We start from the raw sequence: 20,837 nt of genomic DNA, 5'->3' as shown, positions 1-20,837 counted from the left end.
TCGATGTCAAATATAGAAGTAGGAGGGGAGAAAATAGAACAGGGGACTAGTTTTCGATACCTGGGCAGTATTATTAGTGATAATATGAAGTGCAGGGTGTCTACTGATACTGGAAATACTTGAATTATACTGGAATTTAATTTTGATACTGGAAATACTGGAATTTTGATCCACATACTGGAAAAATCATCAAACTGGTAATTTGTCATCAATACTTTTTTGTAATTGTTTTAATAGTCTAAGAAAAAATTTTGTATTCATTGAGATTGTAAATTTTTCCAAAGCAAGAGTTGTATACATTTTGTAATTAGACATTTAAAACAATGTGTGGAGTGGAGGGTTATGAGAGGAGTTGGGTACCTTTAAAAATGTTAAAATAATCATTTGTATTTCAAAAAAAACCAAGGGTAACTAAATTTATTAAAAATAAAATATTCTTTTGATGGTAAACCAATTACAAACCTGAAATCATCAAGAGTGTTCTTATTACTAAGACACTTTAAAAAAAAATCATTATATTAGGTATTGGAATTTTGCTGATAGTTATACTAAATATACTGGAAATATACTGAAATTTTAAAAATGAAACTCAGTAGACACCCTGAAGTGTGAACGTGAAATAAAAGCCAGGATGGGAATGGCGAAAGAAGCTTTCAGGAGGAAGAAAATATTATCTTGTTGGATCTTGAATAAAGAGTTGAGGAAAAGACTTCATGCTGTATGGAGCAGAAACATGGACATTACGCAAAAATAATGAAAAACGACTGGAAGCTTTCGAAATGTGGGTGTGGAGAACAATGGAGAAAATTAGCTGGATTGAGCGGAAAACGAACGAAAGGATGTTAGATATAGTGGAAGAGAAAAGAACAATTTTAAATATTATTAAGAAGAGGAAGAGAAACTAATTGGGGCATTGGCTAAGGAGGAATTGTATCATTAGGGACGTGCTAAAGGGCATGGTAGCAGGAAAGAGAGGGAGGGGGAGAAGGATATTACAATCAATGGATGATATCAAAGCAGAGAAATCCTACATAAAGACGAAGAGGTTAGCGGGAGACCCTGGAGCATGGAATCTTCTCAATTGCAGCAATTGACCTGCCAGTAATGACAGAATACCTGTGATGATGATGATATATATAGTAAAAGAAATCCAGGTTTTATCTTGTATATTATTCTTATTTTGTATATATCTGGCTGCTATCATTTCGATATCTTTAATAAACCTCTGGAGTCTACCACATGTTTCCTAGAATGAAAGGCTTCAGCAGGAGTCGACAGACTGTTTTCGTGCACCAGGTGTTGTAAGGTGTGTATCCACTTCTGCAGTGATTGCCGATGCGGTGGTTGTCCGTTTATATATATATATATATATATAACAATCCTAGTCAGTGTCCTGATGTCGCTTTCAGACAACTAACGTTTTCTCCTGCAGTTGTTCCTCCTGGATGTGGTTCGTCCTTATTCATATGCATACATCACACTGGATACTGTCGTTCGTGAGACGTGACAAAGTGTTGCATTTTTGAACACAGATGCAGCTGCTAGACGTGCCCCTACGATCTGCCATCTTTTGAAGTCGGGTATTTTCCCCATTATACCCCTTTACACACACGATTGACATTCACTGACGAACTACTTCTACTGGAATGATCACTAAGGACTCGCGTATGTGAGTCATTGCCCAAAAATACGATATAAACTACAGATGACTCTGGTGAGACCCGCGAACATCCTATGCTATTTGGGAAGGTATTTCAGTTTCAATGCCCACTTCATTCTATTACAAATGACCTTTTTTCATGTATCTTACCTAATACTAATGTAAATTTATGCTACCTAAGTAAAGATAATTTAAGTAATACTTGTTGAATTAAATTATTAGAACTTTGCAATGATTTTTCCTGGTAATGTAGCATTTTCCTTACAGAATTCACCAATACTGCACCGACATGTAAAGCAAAAAATTCATCTCAAGGAGCCACTGTTAAAGTAAGCCCTAAACCTAAGGAAGCTGGTCGACAAAGAAAGAAAAAAGATGATACAAACTTAGAGGAAAGTAAGTTATTTTTTATTTGTTGAAAGATTATTCTATTTATTTTTCAACTCAAGTAGAGACTGGTGAAATAGAGTTCCATTCTTCAGTAAATTGACTTACATGTAATTGTTGGTTTGCAAGATCAATGCCTGTATCGTTATATGAAATTGACAAAACACCTCCTCCTACTTGATTTTTATATTTATATTTCATGTAGTGATTTTTTGTAAAACATTGTGGTTGAAATCGCGTTTTTTTCGTTGTGGTTAGAATCTTGTAAATATAACTGTAACATTTATATTTGTTTTTTCTCGCTTGAAGGTTTACGCCTCTTTTTTTCTTTTTTTTTTTCTCTCTCGCGTATTCATCCCAGCTTTGCCACGGCGAAGAACGATTTCCTTTCATACCTACATTTTTGTCTCAGTTCGAAGCTGGGAAGACGGCAGACAAAAATATAAGTACCATAAAATGAAAAATTGTGTGTAAATGACTGAATTAAGCACAACTAATAATAAATTAAAATTAATTTATAAAGTAAATCACAAAACTTATCTAGAATGTGTAAAAAATGTAATTACACTTAGTGTAATTTTATACTACATTAAAATAACATTAAAAGATAACTAATGAACTAACAAACGTTTACTTCATATATTTCCGGTCTTTAAGGTGGCTGTGTGGCACAATTCACAAATTAAAATATCATTTACTCACAAGGATCTTTGACCGATTAATTGATTTGCTGTTGATGCCGCTTGGGTCCTGGCGTCGAATCCAAATTGGATGCAAGGGTTTCACAGAAGAGTTTTTGAACCGGGGTCTGGGTAGTTTTAAGAGTACGTCGTTAGGTTTTGCAACAAATAATTTAAATTACTCCACACTGAACAGTCGCTGTACCCTTACTTGGTAATGTGTGTTTGACTCAGCAAACTTTTACTTGCACTGTTATTTAAAAAGTATGGTAATGCAGACGACACTGAAACGTATATGATTAGCGCACAATTACTGATACTAAACCACAAAAGTTTACTTTTATATTATCAAATGACAACTGAACTTGCGATCGCTCAACCCATACAGGGGAGCATATACGAAAGAATGCGTATGTTCACTTTAAAACAAGGCACCCCACGCGCCTTTGTGGGTGCTTTTCCGAGCAACGACCGTAACGGGTCTCGCGTCCAAGCGTTCGTGCAAAGCACTGGAGTTTTTCTTGGCAGAACGTAGCTTGTATATGGTCAGCCGGGAAAATCCCGATTTTCACTCCTAGCATCGGAACCAGAATTATTGTTTAACAATGCGTCTGTGGAAAAGCAAGGGTTTCAAAAATCAGACTCAAAGAAACAATCATCAAGAATGCATATATCACGTGATCGGTCTTTTCCCTGTCTGTGGAATTGAAATTAGGCTTATTAACATAAATGTACAAAATACCAAACTGACGAAGAAGGCTTCAAGAATGTTTCTGTATATACGAGGATTGGTTAATAAAGTTTAAAATTAACACTGTTTTTTAATTTTTTTTTTTCAAATTTGAAAAAATGGGCTTAAGGTTGGTAATAGTGGCGAAACAATGCAGTTGCGCACCCATAAATTTGAATTATTTTAATACAGTACTTGCTTTTTATGATTTGTAGTATAAGTTTTAATAGATTGTTTACAATTAAAGCAGCCATAAAGCATAAACGAACGTGATAGATTCATCAGTAATTTGAATGCACAGTTTTCGTGACTTGAAGAGAATGTAATTTTCAGTGAGTTACGAAAAATCGTATTCAAATTTGGGAATTCATTTTGAAGATTTCGGCAAAACAAAATCAGAGCTGGGAGAGTATTGGCGCTGTGTATGCTGCTTTTTGATAGATGCTCGTAGGTCCAAAAAGTGTAGAATTTGAACTTTGAACGGTAGTAATTTAGAAAGATAAAGTATAAAAATAATTTGCCAATTATTATTATTATTATTATTATTATTATTATTATTATTATTATTATTATTATTATTATTATTATTATTATTATTATTATTATTATTATTATTATTATCGTTTATGCATCTAATTAACATTTATACCTATTAATATTTAAATTTGAGGAATATTTTTTTCTTTTTCTTCTCTAACCTCCAATGAAGTGTATACAGGTCAATATTTACGCACGTGCCTGATTGTCCCTATTGTAATTCGTTGTGTGTATTCTCCTAACGAGTACACAATATTCCTAACAGTGACGCACAGTTTCCTTGTAAATTAATAAAAAGTTTGGGTTAACTCTAAATATTTCCCAAATAGATTTTTTTTAAAAATTATCAAAAATTAAGAGAAACATAGTATGGAATCACGGTTATATTTCGATGATTAGGCGGTAAACAAATGAGCATCAAAAAACATTTTGGGCAGAACAATCAAATGGGAAATATCTAAAGAAAATTGGTGAAAATTAATAATAATTTGGTAAATTTTTAGTGACGTGCGTTTATATATACACAGAGTACTTTAATCTAAGTTAAGAGATGGTTGCCCAGAAAGTTTTCGAATGTGTATTTTAAAGAATATTATATGAGAAACGGAAGTCGAAAAGTAAAGGGACTTTTGAGAAAAGGTACCTTTCTCCTAATGATAGAAAGTGGAAACATACATTATTTTTCTATATAATCTCCCTACACTTCAACCTTTCACAAGTTTTTTTTTTTCCGTCGAAAAAAAAAAGTTTCTCGGTTGCACCTATAACCAATTTTGCACCACATCAATGACTTCTGCATCGGTTGCAAATATTTCCCTGAACGCTTCCTTTAATAGTCCTAACATATGAAAATCTCTTGAAGCCAGGTCTGGACTGTATGTACCCAAGTTTCATCTACAGTAACGATTTGCTGTAAAAAAAATCCATCTCCCTCGCGACTATAACGAGCCAGATGTTTACGAGAGATGTCCAACCTTTGTGCCTTATGCTGCGCTGGCGATTCTGGGACCTATCTTGAACACCTTGAACACACTTTTCGAAAATTTAATCTGTCGTGTAAGATGGAATACATTGAACCATGATTGATACGTAAAGTATTTGCGATTCGTCTGTTTTCCATCACCATACCCTCAACGACTTTCAAATTGTCCTCACTCGTTGGCGTCGATGGCCTGCCCGATCTTTCCTCGCCACATAAAGAACTTCTTCCCTGTTTGAAACGCTCTATCCATTCGTAGATTTTGCTTCGTGATAAACAGCTGTTACCACATTGCGCTTGCATTCGACGAATAATATCCGCAGGTTTAACACCTTCCTCAAACAAAAAGTGAATCACTGCCCTCATTTCTTCCTTGGTGCAGATCGACAAAGGAGCTGCCTTGTTTAACGGTCCGCTACACTTGAACGACTAACGCGGGAATAAGTGAGATATTTTGCTTGGACGTGTTGCGGACGACATTAATTCAGCGTTGGATACTAGCAGTGTTAGCAAACCCTAGTGCGAGAAATTGCAAGTCCCTTTACGTTTTGACTTCTTCTTGTATTTTTTTGTTCTTATACAAGTCGACTATGGAGGGGAATTTCATTAAATGTAAGATTTCACTGTACGTAATGTCGGATAACCAATTAAATGACTTTTTTTTTTTTTTTTTTTTTTAAGTATGAGTTCTGTGTGCGTTCCAAGCTTTAAAGCATAAATTATTGAAACTAAAAGGAGAACTTACTTTAAAATAAAGCATAAAAATCATATTAATAATCGGATCATCATGAAATTAAAACTACGGAATTTCTCTTTCTTGCAGAATACGTCGTGGTTAATATGAAGTGTAAAATAACACCATCTAAACACCTATCAAATACAACGTCTAGAAAAGAAAGTGAAACTCAGCCAAAGGAAACTGCAGAAAACAAGGAAACTGCTCAGGGACAGAATGTGCAGAAGAGTAAGTTTTACAGACACTGTATTTAAGGTGACCTAGTAACCATCTTGTTTGCATAAACTCTTTGTATAAATAATTATTTCACAATGTGAAATAAAAATCTATTTTAGCTAGAGATTACAACTAGAATTACTTCCTTAGGCAAGTAAATTCAATTATTAACTTGAGTAGACCATCTACCATTTTTGTAAAATTCTTTTCGAGAACTGAAAGCCAATTTTTGTAAATTGCAATAAGTTTTATTTATTTTCTTTAAGGAAAACGGAAGCTATGAACGTATGTCTAAAGGTACAAGCTATCTAATAATAATAAAACACTCCGTGAACTGTTGCTTTTAATATACCATGAACATAAAATTTTTATTTATTTATTTATTTATTTATTTATTTTTGCAAATAGTTGTGAGGAATCGGGTTGATTCTTGTAAAAGCTTTTAAGTTTTTTTCGTAAAATAGAACTCTCAATAGTTATGCTGTTTGGGTTGTTAAGTCTTGATTTCAAAGCAAACTTTCGATTCTATCAGCTTATGAAATTGGTTTTGTAACTTTGAATACCGTGAATGCTGTTTCACCAGAGTTCAACTTCGAAAATTATGAATTTTAAATGTTTTTACATGTATATGTCTATGTATTTAGAACTTCCATGTCACTTATCATCGGGTAATTAACTTAGTCGTGAAATATATTATTATTGTGAGTAATTAAGCAGATAAGACATTGTTGATTTTATTTTATTTTTATGTCAGACTTTAACGTTTCTTTCGTATAGTGATACACTGCACATTATAAGTCCACAGTGAACTATATTTACATATTCTTATATTATAAATCAATATTTTAGAGGTTGAGATTTTGAGTAGCATATATATATCTCGTTTAATTAAAAACAATAACTAATTAAACAATTTAAGAAATTATCTGTTTTGTGTGCAATAAGTAAATACATCATCTAATGTTACTTTTTCTTCGGTTAAGTTTCACAAATAGAAAACAGAAGGACGTATATGAAATTTATTTATTAAAAACTCGTAACAAATGCCAAGATATATTTTGAACTGTTTGTGAGTAATGTAAATAATCTAGTCTTTCCACATTATGATCAGTAAAAATTGAAATCTCGTTTATAGTCTAGTTGTGAAAGATTTAAACAGAACAAAAATAGACACAGTTGCATGTAAAATAAGAATGAGATTTTGTATTGTTTCTTATTATAATTTTGTTCTTGCAGAGTGTGCCTATTGTTCCACCCATCCAACAGATGTTAAATTTAAAGTTTGTCAAAGGTGTAAAGATGAGCGTTGGGAGAACAAACGATATTATTGCAGCCGTGACTGCCAAAGTAAGCAACCATTCCGAAACCTTTATTTTTAGATTTGTGTGTTTTCTTGAACTTATGAATAATTTTAGAAACAAATCGCTCGTTTAGTTTGTGTTTGAACTGTTCGAACTGTGAAGATTATAATAATTGATGTAAAGATATTTTTGTAATCCTGCAAAAAATGTCTTTAGTAATCATGCGAGTGAACCTCATGTAGTTCATAACGTTTCCATGACATACATTCTTCCCATTTTCAAAGATAGCATGCGAAGACTAGTAATTTTTCATTATATTTAAGCTTTTTACCTTGGGTTTGCATTTTCAGATTGATCGAATCAGCATTTTTATAATTGGCTGACCGTCATAATCGTTTGACTACGTTGATTAGTCAAATGTGGATTTATTTTGTTTTAAGAACGGTAAAACGTGACTAACAAAATTAATATCCTGCATACCTCTGTTCAAGAGGAAATCTCTTCTGTGAATATACAATTTTCAAAATAAGGGAAGAACCAAAATGAATGTAAACATTTAGATTTGAATTGAAATATGAAGTGTTATTTGATCGCTTATTGAATGATTCAATAAACTCACGATAAATAATACCTGAAATACAGAAGTCTATATGTCGAATTTTAAACCTGCACCCCTGCTCACAGAATCGACCGATCCGAATGAAAGCCAAAACGCTCTAGTATTGCGCTAACTTTGCGCTTGTTTAGTGTGTGTATCATGACTGCCAAGGTGAACCGGTTTAGGGAAGATACGTCTTAGCACTTTTCCACGCCACATTTCCATGAGACAGATTCAGAAACAGTGCAGATGTGCATGAGGGTCAGCGACCGTGAAGGACATAATTAACCGACACAAACACCACGACGTTCCAACACTTCGTTCACCCAGTAAGGGGAATAGAAAGCGACTTTGTACTGTGGTGAGTCCAACTGTAGTTCAAAAGTTGCACCAAGTGGACTAGCAGGGAACCCCACCTACACAATGTGTGATGGCAAGACAATTGCATGTGGCACGGTCAACTGTGAACCGCAACCTACGTGGCAAATTAAAATTCCGAATGGTATTTAAAGGTCGCGGACCATTGGAGGGAGAAAAAAAACCATTGCAGGCGCCTCTATGAACGCCATCTATCCGGAGAAAAGTGTAAGTTTGTTGCTACACTAGATTTATGTATCAGAGGCAAAATTCGAGCCGTAACGTACACCTTTCGAGACGCAAGAGCCCGTCCTGACTTATCCGTCAGTGAAAGCAAGTTTCTCGAAAGGATTTCTGATTGTCACGGGAGTGAAGGCAAGTTAACGATTTGGCAAGTGCCTAAACACTGCAAAATCGACTCCGTATTGTATCAGCAATATATTCTCACACCAATTTATACAGATCTGCCCTGTGTGTATAGAAATGCAATAAGTCAAGTCCGTGTGCGTATGGATTAGGCCTCATCACATACATCCTGTTCTACACCGAGATATCTGCAACAGATTGCACCAAACACACCGTCATCCAGGCTATTCCCTTTCAGGACATACCAATGAAGTTACTTGATGCCAGTCTCATGAGTTGCGGGTTTGGCTTAATTTAAAGAATACTTGTATCTGGTCGTGTCATCACTGTCCATGTCCTGGAAAGTCTGTCAGTAGGGGTGGATCAAGATTCTCATTTTTTACCTCAACGAAGCCTCCACAATCGAAGTTATGGTACACGGCCATTGCCAACACATATGGTGCTCACATCGAGGGCAACCGAGGGTTTTTCTAAAGTAGACGAGACCTCAAGATCAGACAAATATAAATAGATCAACCTTCTGTACACCATTTATTATTATTATTATTATTATTATTATTATTATTATTATTATTATTATTAATAATAATAATAATAATAATAATAATAATAATAATAATAATAATAATAATAATAATATCAATATACTTTGTAGTTCAAAACTTTTGGTATTAAGTTGGTTTGGTTTTTGGAAATGGTAAAGGAAAAGTAATAACTCTATCCATCACGACTCTGGAACTCACTAAATAAATAATAAACACTTTTGACCAGAGTATATACACTTGTTTATTAAAAACTAAATTCCAGTGTAACAGTTTCGACAACTTAACGTTGTCTTCATCAGACACTAACTGAAAGAGATATCTTGGAGCATAAATATTTATACTAAAAGTGAAAGTCCTTGTGTACATGGGAAGGCACCTGGGTTGTACTTCCCCGGGCGTCATCTTTCAGCCACCTGCCCTGACTTAATTATCCTCCCACCTGTGTTTATCTTTTCCAGACACACCTGTTGTTTATACTTGACTAATTGCCTTAAAACTTTCTCTTAATCTTCCTCTGATACCTATTAGATATAAATAACAGACTATACTACATACAACTGATTATAAATACAGCAATATAAATATATATATATATATATATATATATATATATATATATATATATATATATATATATATATAGACATGTATTAACAGTCCACTTGTCCAGTTCATTAAGTTGTCACTGCTTCCTTCCATTTCCTTATCATTGGTCTATTCTCCCTTTCTAGCCCTACGACTGCCTTTACGTTAGAAAGGGGAACCTTAGGAAAAAAGAAAGGGAGGGCTTAAAAAGACTGAGGAAGAGGAAAGACGTGGTTATTGAACAAGCGGACAAAGGAGGTGCAGTGGTAGTTTTGCAGAAAGAATGGTATGAAAGAAAATTGGATGAACTTTGTGTTGAAACGTATGAAGTCATAGGAGAGAAGAAGATTAAGGATGAGGTACTCAAGGAAGTGGTTGAGAACGGAAGAAGAAAAGGGTTTAAAAAGTGGGTGAAAGAAGAAGGAAGTATTCCAAAGATGACAGGATTTCCGAAGATTCACAAGGAAGAGATTAAGTTAAGGCCAGTGTTGGACTGTAGAGGAAACTGTCTAGAACCATTAGAAGAAGAGTTAAGAAAAATAGCAGAAGAGATACGGATAGGTCAAGAGAGTCATCGAGTAAAGAATACGGAGGAAGTGAAAAGAATGTTAGAATGTATAGGAAATAAGAAGGAGAAAACAATTATGTTTAGTATTGACGTTAAAGCAATGTTTCCGAGTATAAAGAGGGATTACATAGTGAAAGTCATAGAAGAAGAGATGAAAGGGAAAGAAATAAGAGACTGGAAGAAAGAGAAGATAGTGAAAGCCTTGAGAGTAATATGGGACAATAGTTTTTGTACGATAGGGAACAAACTAGTCAAGATCAAGGAAGGACTGAGTATAGATTCAAGATTAAGCCCAGTGTTGTCAGAATTGGTGATGAACAGATGGGAGCAGAAAGTGATAGAAGAAAGTGGAAACAACCTAATATTGTTTTGCAGATACGTGGATGACTGTTTGGGAGTATGGAGAGGAACAAAGAGACAACTGGAAAAATTCGTAAAGAAGGTTGAAGATGAAGAAAAAGGGATAAGACTGGAAATGGAAGTGGAGAACAACAACATTATAAACTTCCTGGACATGACTATAGAGAGAAAAGATGGACGATTTACAACAAGATGGTATAGGAAAGAATGTGCGGCAGGAGTTTACTGTCACGAAAGAAGTGATGTGGATTACAGCACCAAAAGAAACTTCCTAAGGAATATGGAGAGAAGAATAGAAGAAATAGATACTGAAGAGGAGAAAAAGAAGGAGGACATAGAGAAGTTCCACAGCTTACTAGAGCAGAACGGGTACAACAAACAGAAGTTAAGGAAGAACAGAACTGAAGAGGAAAGAAGGAAAGGAAGGAGAAAGGAGAGAAAGGAAGAGGAGGAGAACAAATGGCACGGGATAGAGAGCATCGGGGAGAAGACAGAAGTACTAAAGAACTTACTTAGAAGAGGTGGTGTGAAGACGTACAGGAAAGGAGGAAGAAGAATTTTGGAAGTGATTAAGAGAGCGAAAAGTAGAACGAAGGAAATATGTGAGAAAGATGAAGGTGTAGTGTATAAAGTGACGTGTAAGGATTGTGATATGATATACATAGGGGAGACAGGGAAAAAAAAACTTAGGGAGAGAATTAAGCAACATAGGGACGATGTGAGACTTAAGAGAGAAAATAATGCCATATATAAACATGATAAAGAAACGAGGCATGATATAGATTGGGAAGCTGTAAAGGGGCTAGAAAGGGAGAATAGACCAATGATAAGGAAATGGAAGGAAGCACGAAGGATAAAGAAAGAGAAAAGTGACAACTTAATGAACTGGACAAGTGGACTGTTAATACATGATCTATGGGATAAATTATTGGAACAAATTGAAGTGAAAAAACAAGATTGAACATATTTATATGTAATTTATATTCATATATAGTTTAATATTGTATATAGTTATATAGAGTTTTATATATTGTAATATTTTATAGTTTATTTTTTATGTATATATATATATTGCTGTATTTATTATCAGTTGTATGTAGTATAGTCTGTTATTTATATCTAATAGGTATCAGAGGAAGATTAAGAGAAAGTTTTAAGGCAATTGGTCAAGTATAAACAGCAGGTGTGTCTGGAAAAGTTAAACACAGGTGGGAGGATAATTAAGTCAGGGCAGGTGCCCGAAAGATGACGTCCGGGGAAGTACAACCCAGGTGCCTTCCCATGTACACAAGGACTTTCACTTTTAGTATAAATATCTACGCTCTAAGATATCTCTTTTAGTTAGTGTCTGATGAAGACAGCGTTAAGTTGTCGAAACTGTTACACTGGAATTTAGTTTTTAATAAACAAGTGTATATACTCTGGTCAGAAGTGTTTATTATTTAGGCACTTTTTGTTTGTTTCCTTATTTTATTAAAATTGGTAATGCTTCCTAAATGAAGAGGGTGGAGTTTTCGTTCTTCTCAGAAGGTACTAGAAATTGGTTCAAGATAAACTAATGCGTCACATCTTCCGAGTGTAGAAATTTTCGGTTTAAATTTGTAACAATAACAGGTTAATAATAATAATAATAATAATAATAATAATAATAATAATAATAATAATAATAATAATAATAATAATATAATGGAATACCTTGTATAACGCAGTTAATTAGTTCTAATAAAAGATCCGTGCAATGCAAAACTGCGTTATTGGATGTCTATTTACAGTGTTTTTAAATTAAAGTTGTTTGTTACAAATTTTAGGATTATAAACAGATTTATAAATGTTAATACAGAAAATCTTTTAAACACCTTACAATATGTAAATGTTTGTTTTACGTCCCACTATTATGCCGTGTGGGCTGCAAGAGATGAATAAAAGTGTATGATCATGAAAGAAATTGGTATAGCTCGAAAGATATTTATCGAGCTATACATTTGAATTAGTAAGTGCTAACTGAAATGACACGCAGACTATATCAGTACAGGATAGTCGTAATAATTTTGATTTTTGCCGTTTCAGTTGTGCTACTTAACACAATTTCAATAAAGTTTACCAGAAGGGAAAGCATATTGTTTCACTGATGTGTTGTTTGTCTTAATTCATTTAATATGTTTGGGTGTTCATTAAAATATCTTAATAATGGTGTTCATAGCTTAAATAGTACGACCTTGTTTTCATTTAAGTCCTTACTATTACAAAGTATTTTATACAAGCTATAAGTAGTATGTGTCTCACCGTTAAGAAATATAAACAGTACTAGATGCAATGTGCTAGTAACCGTTTATTTTATTTTATTTTTATTTTTATTTTTATTTATTCTTTTTACATACACAGTACATTAATAAATAGACAATATACCCCAGCAGAATATAAGCAGTCAGTTATTATTATGTGAATTTGGCAACGAGCGACACTTTTTAGCTCCTTAAAAATTCGATTTTATTGAAAACTACGCAACTACATACTTCGTTCACTGTAAATATACATATTTTTGTTCAACACCCTTAATTTAAAATTAGGACACTTTCAATCGACTTCTCCAGTTTTTGTTCGTTGCTTCCCATATATCCATTAAATAATAGACATTCGTAGAACCGTGGAATGATCGTATAATTGGAATAATGTGATCGTATTGTGAATATAGAAGTTCTATAACGAATTTGGGGAGTCATTTGTGGAACTTAATCATTATAAATTAACATAGGCACCCAGTTACGAAATTCTGACGTGAGATCAAAATTACCCCGTTGTAATATTTGGCTAAATTTTTTGTAAAGAGATGTTTTATGATAATTTAAACGAAAAGATAAGTAAAGTGTAGTGTAGAACCTACATTAACCGATCCTTGCCGATAAGTGGACTACATACTATCGAGTCTACTACCTACTGGCGTGTGAATTACGCCACTCTCGCTCCCTTCAAGGGCTGGAGTTTATTATTATTTTTATTAAATGCAGAAAGTTCTCGATAACGATTTGGGGTGTCATTTGTGGAACTTAATCATTACAAATTAACATGGCTCGAACTCAATTTTACGTTGGTATGTACTTCCAGTTCTCGCATACGTACGAACATACTAACTAAATATTACTAATTTTATAGTTTCAATATGTTTATTGTAGCGAAAATATTTTCAAAAGCCATTGCTGCTTTCATCCTTGGTCACTCCAAGTACGAAAAACGTAGGATACACTAAACTTACATACTAAGCTAATACATAAAATTGAAAGTGAATATGTTTGTGATTTCATACTTCTTAAACCAACCAACCAATCTCCATCAAATTTTCAACGTGCAGAGGTTCGGGTTGGGATGTTTTTTTTTTTATTTATTTTATTTTATTTTATTATTATTTCACTTTGACGGTGCAACTTAAGGGAGGGGAAATGGATATATATAAACATAAATAAAACTTAACTCTTGAACCACCCGACCGATCTCTCTCTAAAATTTTCAACATAGTTGAGGTTCGGGCCTAAGATATTTTTTATCATTTCACTTTGACGATCAACTAAGGGGAGAGGGAGGGGGGAAATATATATATATATATATATATATATATATATATATATGAAAGTGATTATGTTTGTGACATAATAACTCTCGAACCACCCGACCGATCACAATCAATTTTCAACATAGATGTGAGGTTCGGTCCTGGGATTTTTTTAAAAATCATTTCGCTTTGACGATAGAATAGAGAAGGGGAGAAATATATAAAAATAAATGAAATTTAACTCTTGAACCACCCGATCGATCTCGATCAAATTTTCAGCATAGATGAGGTTCTAGCCTGGGATGGTTTTTATCATTTCACTTTGACGGTGCAACTTAGAGGAGGAGGTATACAAAAATGACCGACATTATTGTCGAATCCATAGCTTTTGAGGTCGCCGAGATAAACAGTGACACTTCAGATGCTGTTTAAATCAAATTCAGCCCCATTGCCCTTTATGTCCAAAATGAAAGTATTCTTCCCGTGCGAAGAATGGGTATTCTGCTAGTCTCTCATCAGCTTTTTACATAGAAAGAGTCACATAGAGCCACCAAATTTTGTGCACTAGATCTAATCGGGTACGAAGTCTTACTCTCGGCTCGGAGGGAGGGAATTTGCCGGAGAGAGTGAAAATGTATGCACGTTTCTGACCATTTCTAAGAACGTGTTGCCTGTATGCAACCAACAATACATATTTGTTACGCGGACTTATATAACAACAGATGATAAATGCCGGGCAGTGGAACGATTGTGGAGAAATACTTGAAAGACTTTCTTCTTCCTCTCTTTTCATTCAGGTTCTGAATTAATACCCGGTAACTACAAGTGGTTACAACTAGTATTAAATAATATGTAAATTATAACGTGTTAGTCAACGTAGTGTAAAAATGTCACAATAGTTAAATAATAACACAATTTGTAATTTATCCCTATCAAACCATCATTTCGTAGAATATATATATATATATTACCACTGTATAACTCTATGACTAGCTATTGTCTTATATTTGTAATGTAAATTAAAAGTAAATTCAAACTTGATAAATCCTAAAATTTTGAATAAAACTTTTGATAATACTATACAGTCTGATTTCTTGTCAAGATTACCTTCATCCAAATTTAACTTAGGTATTTAAGATTTAAATATTTACAAATATATGATGAAGATTTTCTAATGATTTTAAACTCCTTAATACTAAGGTTGGACATTCCAAGGTGTTTGGAAAGGTCTTAAACCACAGAATCACGATTTTAGAGTGTCTTATATGTTGGTATTGGTATTTATCTATATCTTTCTTAGTCATACCATTGTAACAGTTTTCACATTGACAGATAGTTTAATATACTTTCACATCTACTTTATTTTTTCTATAAAATGTTTCTTTATATTAGTTTGGAGATTTATTATTTGCCTTTAAATCATATTTCTTAGGAACTTTATTCAAATTTGTACTGTGACGTTAATCAAATTATTTAACTAAAAAGAATGTACAAAGTGGTTTCTGTATTTGATTGTAATTAACGCCATATAAAAATAATATTTTCAATTCACATTCGTTTTTCTCTTGTATCATTTCAGCTAAAGACTGGCAAAATCGTCACCGACAGGAACACAATGAAAGAAACTAGGGTAAGGAAATAGATTTTCATACAATGAAACTAATAGAATCGTACATGTTTGTATTTGTAGTTTTACTATACATGATTTTCTCTTATTATAGATGAATATTACAGTCGACTCTAACTTGTGCGGAAAATACCAGACTAAGTTGTGCCAGATTACAGGAGGTATAGTACGTCCGCTATCCTGGTATACAGTTGCTGCCCGATGCCGACATACGCGGGTGGTGTAGGATGTCACCAAACTCAGTATGGGGGCTTATTTATGGCTGGTCGAAGGAAAGTCAGTTAGGGTGACAGATCTGTTGTTGCCACATTTTCCCTTTTGTGTTATTTCTAGAGGGTTATATATATATATATATATATATATATATATATATATAACTACATTACAACATAATACCTAAGAATTTTGTATACAAGGAAACGGTTGCAAAACTGCTAATATATAGAGAAGTGGTTAGCGATTGATGATAATTATTATTATCCATATTTACATATTACGTTTGTCCTAGAGATTCCCTAAGTAGGTTTTAAATGAACACATATGATTCTTTTATTATTTAATGAATCCATAATGACTTTAAGAAAGAAGCAATTGGAATTGTGCAGACCAGGAAATAAACCTTCATAATTATAACAAAAGCACAATAACATGAATTCACGCAGATGTTCATTTCTAATTTATATTTCAGCCAAATGTTACTGGAACTTTTTTTATTTTATATTTTTTTCACTAGTTCTTAGAGTTTTTCCTAGTGTTGCTTTAATTCTACGTCTTTCCTACACGGCTAATTAAGCGTAATTTATTGTTAGGATATATAGTATTAGAATACTGTTGCTCCCGAGATGAGAAATATCTTTTAAATTCAAGACGAGATTAGGAAAATGGCCATTCTCGTCTCATTTTCGAGACTAGAATCGAGACGAGACGATAAATTTCACGAGTCTGGTGGGCAACTCTAGGTTATCCCTGTCTTAGTTCTCAAACTTTGTTTGATTGATACATGAATCATAACATAAAATCATAAGTTGATAGAATGATTATACGAACACAGTGTAGAACATTTATCATTTTTACAAAGATACGCAAGTCTTACGCCATATACTCCAATGATAAATATGGTTTGAGTGTTATATCATTCCCTTCATGAACCTCTCGTTACGCTTAAGGATTCTGGTAACTTCTAAATGAAATTAAGACAAGTGACTGTTGTTTCACAGTTGAAACTATGCAATACTTCCAAACCATCCGAATACAATACTTGAAACTTCGAAGTAGTCGGCTACATCTACAACTACTGGATGTAATAGAGGAATAATATCAAAGAAGGAACCTGTTCCTGAGTCCATATATATAAAACATTTCTCGCTATTCCTTACTGTTTTTGTTCAGTGGCGAAATGTTGAAACCAAAAATCGTTAATTTGGATCATTTCCAGTTTGAATAGAGGATTAAGGCAGGGTATAGAATCTATTCTTGGGACGCTGAATAAATTGCAAAAGAATTGCTTCTCAATATCTTTTCCAGTTCTTGCTCTATGATAATCAGTATTGAAACCAGAAGTACTATACATTGAACTACTTCCGGTTTCGATAGAGTGTTGCAGGTTGTGATTATATATATATACAGTGAAACCTGTCTATGTTGGCCACCATCGGTTCCATCGAAAAGTGGCCAAGTTAGACAGGTGGCCAACTTACAGAAAATAAGTGTGATTTGTGTATTTTTAGAATAGGATTTCTAGTATTACTTGATTGTAAAATTTTAATAAGCAGTGGCACGACAGCTACTTATAAATAATGTATATAGAGTAATTATAAAAATATACAGTACTAGAAAAAATTACTATAGTATGCAAGAGCGCCGATTTCTCTTGGGGGGGGGGGGGCATTCAGATGCAGAATGTATATATATGAAGATTTTAAGACAAATTGCACTCAAATTATACCAAATATTGTATACTCATAAATAAAATAGGGACCACATGAGCTTTGGGGGTCCGGGCCCCCTCGGTCCTCCCAGGATCGGCGCTCTTGATAGTATGTTTAATATATATGCATACCTTTCTCTTCCTGAAAATTAGTCTGGTACATTGGATTATTTGGATTGAAAACACAATAACAAACAACCATGAAATAGAAGTGTATGTACGCAGTTTATTGAAATTGATATTATAGCACACTGAGTGATTCAGATTGAAAACAAGAAAAGCTAAGTTATAAATTGAGAAATTCATATGGAATTTATATGACTTCTTTTCAGTTGTTACTGAATGGTGGTTCATTCTAGACGTATTCGTTTTATTCTTTTTGACAGATATACACATTCTAATATTGTAGTTAACTACCTCTTGTTAATGAGCTAGAAGTGTTTCCCTCGGAGCAAAAGATGTTTTGAGAAAATCTTGAGGGAATTCATATCTGAAAACCTCCGCTACCTTTTGACATGCAGTTAGGTGCCAATAAATGACAATTGAGCTTTAACCTTGAGAATTTTCCGGAATTACTAAAGCTTTCCACTGATAAAAGGAGCCGATATAGCTAATGGTTTTACCAAAACAGACAGTGTAAACAAATACAACCATTTCCTGAATTCCTGTACGTGCTTTTTCTTATTCACATCTTCCTTCACCACCCTTTTATGAGGGTAGTGTTCTGGCCATTGACCTCCAAGAACGAATCATGCGAATCTATGCTTCTTTGTCTCCAGTCACAAATACAGAACATCTGCCTCTCATATGGGAATTCGAAAGAGTTAAGAAAAATAACAAAACTGTATTTTTCGTGGCGAAGATATGTAGGTAAATTTAACATTATCATCATAGGGTAAACATTGCTTCAGTGTGGCCAACTTCCAAGATAGACAGGTGGCCAACTTATAGAGTAGTAAGTAACGAATGTCTTATGGGAAAATGCAGGTTCAAGACGAACTAGACCAAGATAAGCTGGTGGCCAACTTAGAGAGGTGGCCAAGTTGACAGGTTTCACTGTATATGTATATAATACTTCTGAAACCATGAATCGATTGCAGAAAAATGTTCCTCGCTGTCTATTACTATTTTTGTTCTATGGCGATAAATATTGAAACCCGAAATGATTATTTTTAATTACTTCTGGTTTGAATAGAAGGTTAATGGAGAAGACAGGACCTGTTTCTGGGGTGCTGAATCGATTATAAAACCGCATCTCGATATCTCCTATTGTTTTGGCTGTGATAACTGACGACAGACGAACGGACGGACAAACGCGTTCTGTAAGACTTCCGATACTTACTCATAGCATAGTTTGAAAATCTAAAAAATCAGGTCATAAATTTTGTATGTGAATTTACAAAATGAAATGAGACGAGGATATCTTTTTCAATAATCGAAACTAGAGAAAAAAAATCTTCGAGAGGAGAGACGAGATGTGACTTACAAAATTTAGATAAGGAAACCCTATTTCTCGTGTCGACTCGTGAACACCGCTATATCAGACGTATTTCTTATTATATTGGTAATAGTATTCGAACTGTGTTACACAATAGGCTTCAGTGTTTATCAAAATTGGAGAGTGCGTCTATTACAGTACGTTCCTTAGGTTTTGCTACAGTCAGTAGTTACTATTTAAATAACGCTTATATTCTATTGCTATAGTATTTAATCAGTGTTCAAGGGAGGCGTTTATGCTTATTGTGTTACATTGCTCTAGTTTCCAGGAAAATGTTTACTTTATCTGATATACGGGAAAGTAAATGAAAAGTGTTTTGTGAATTTTAAAAAAATGACCGGAAAAAAGGAACAAGGAAAAATAGTCACTGACCCTCCCTTTCTTGACAATTTGCAAAGACATAAGGCAACGTCGTACAAGCATTGATGGATCGGTTTTCCCAGCGAGAGAGTTGTTCGCTGACGTTATTTGAGTGCGGTTTTGCGGTTTGTGGGGGAAAGGGATCATGCCTTTGAGTTTCTGAAACTGTATAAAAGGACAGTGAACAGAGTATACTTGAAAAAAAAAAAAAAAGTATTTAAATAACAAAGTACCGTATATGTTTTTACTTAATGGAAACTATTGGGTGCATATTTATTATTAGATGGAAAAAAAAAAACTACTTTGCGACCCAAACTTGAGAACCATGGGTCATAAGTGCAACTGCCACGCCGCATATTATCAGTGGATAGTGTAGCAGTACAAGTTGCACTGAAAAATTGACTCAGAGGTGACCTGAAGCTTTTTACTATTGTGCTTCTCAAATTCGGGATGCAATGTACATTCAGCGATAAAAGTTCTTCCCATTTGGTATAATTTATTTTGGTAATAACGGTAGTATGGTTGGAAAGTAGAGAAAATTACATTATTTTTAATTTACTGAAACTACGAAACCAATTCTTCAAACGGAAAGAATTTTTGTCGCTGACTGTACGACCAGTTTTTTCTAGTACTGTATGTGTATTGTATTGTATGTATTCTTATTACAAATCGACAGATGAAGCAAAATAATAAACTGAACTCAAATACAAATATGGAAAACAGTCTTACTGGTTTCAGAACTTTTCAATGGAACCGATAATGTGGTCCTGCAATCCATCTCTGTTGGATGCGTGATAATGTTGTGGAAAACGGTCTAGACCTTGAGCGTTGATCTTGGATGATGGCCAGTGGGCCGTTCAACTGTACTGTATTCAAGCCTCGGTCCCGACGTTCATAACCTCGGTATTGCGTAAGGGCGGAAAACAAAATTTCAAAGCTGATATAGAGTGCACAATATCTGTAAACCGGAGTATAATTCACTTGAAAAACGCCAAATTAGTAGACGGACCGATTTTATAGAGTCTGTTCTATAGTTTTTAGAAAATATGGAGATCATAAACTCAGTATTGTGCTAAAAAAACAAGTTTAGGTAATTTTCCCACTTTTTACACAATTTTATGTGATTTACTTTCTCTATTTATGTCACCTGTTGTAATCAATTTTCCGTTAACATCTACCGATTCTTTTCGATTTTTTAAATTATTATTATTTTACATTCAGGGATGATTATTATTCATACAGTCCAGGGGCGTCATTTCAGACTTCGCTTAGGGGG

The 20,837-nt window shown here is 33.9% G+C and overlaps 1 protein-coding gene across 1 annotated transcript in view; it reads left to right on the top strand.

Moving 5' to 3' along the window:
- The window catches only part of LOC145677128 (uncharacterized), a gene marked incomplete at its 5' end in the record, with an annotated part of 85,087 nt that extends 69,176 nt beyond the window's left edge, over positions 1–15,911 (top strand). The window contains 4 exons of the mRNA XM_081747773.1: positions 1,928–2,056; positions 5,797–5,937; positions 7,162–7,272; positions 15,729–15,911. Of these exons, the coding sequence (XP_081603899.1) occupies positions 1,928–2,056; positions 5,797–5,937; positions 7,162–7,272; positions 15,729–15,778 (431 nt within the window). The remainder of the gene's footprint in view (positions 1–1,927; positions 2,057–5,796; positions 5,938–7,161; positions 7,273–15,728) is intronic.
- Between the last annotated feature and the right edge of the window lie 4,926 nt (positions 15,912–20,837).

This window comes from Thermobia domestica, unplaced genomic scaffold (genome assembly GCF_964235325.1).
Source record: "Thermobia domestica unplaced genomic scaffold, izTheDome1.hap1.1 HAP1_SCAFFOLD_638, whole genome shotgun sequence".
NCBI lineage: Eukaryota > Metazoa > Arthropoda > Insecta > Zygentoma > Lepismatidae > Thermobia > Thermobia domestica.
The sequence above is the reverse complement of the archived record's forward strand: the minus strand, read 5'-3'. Positions and strand labels throughout refer to the sequence as shown.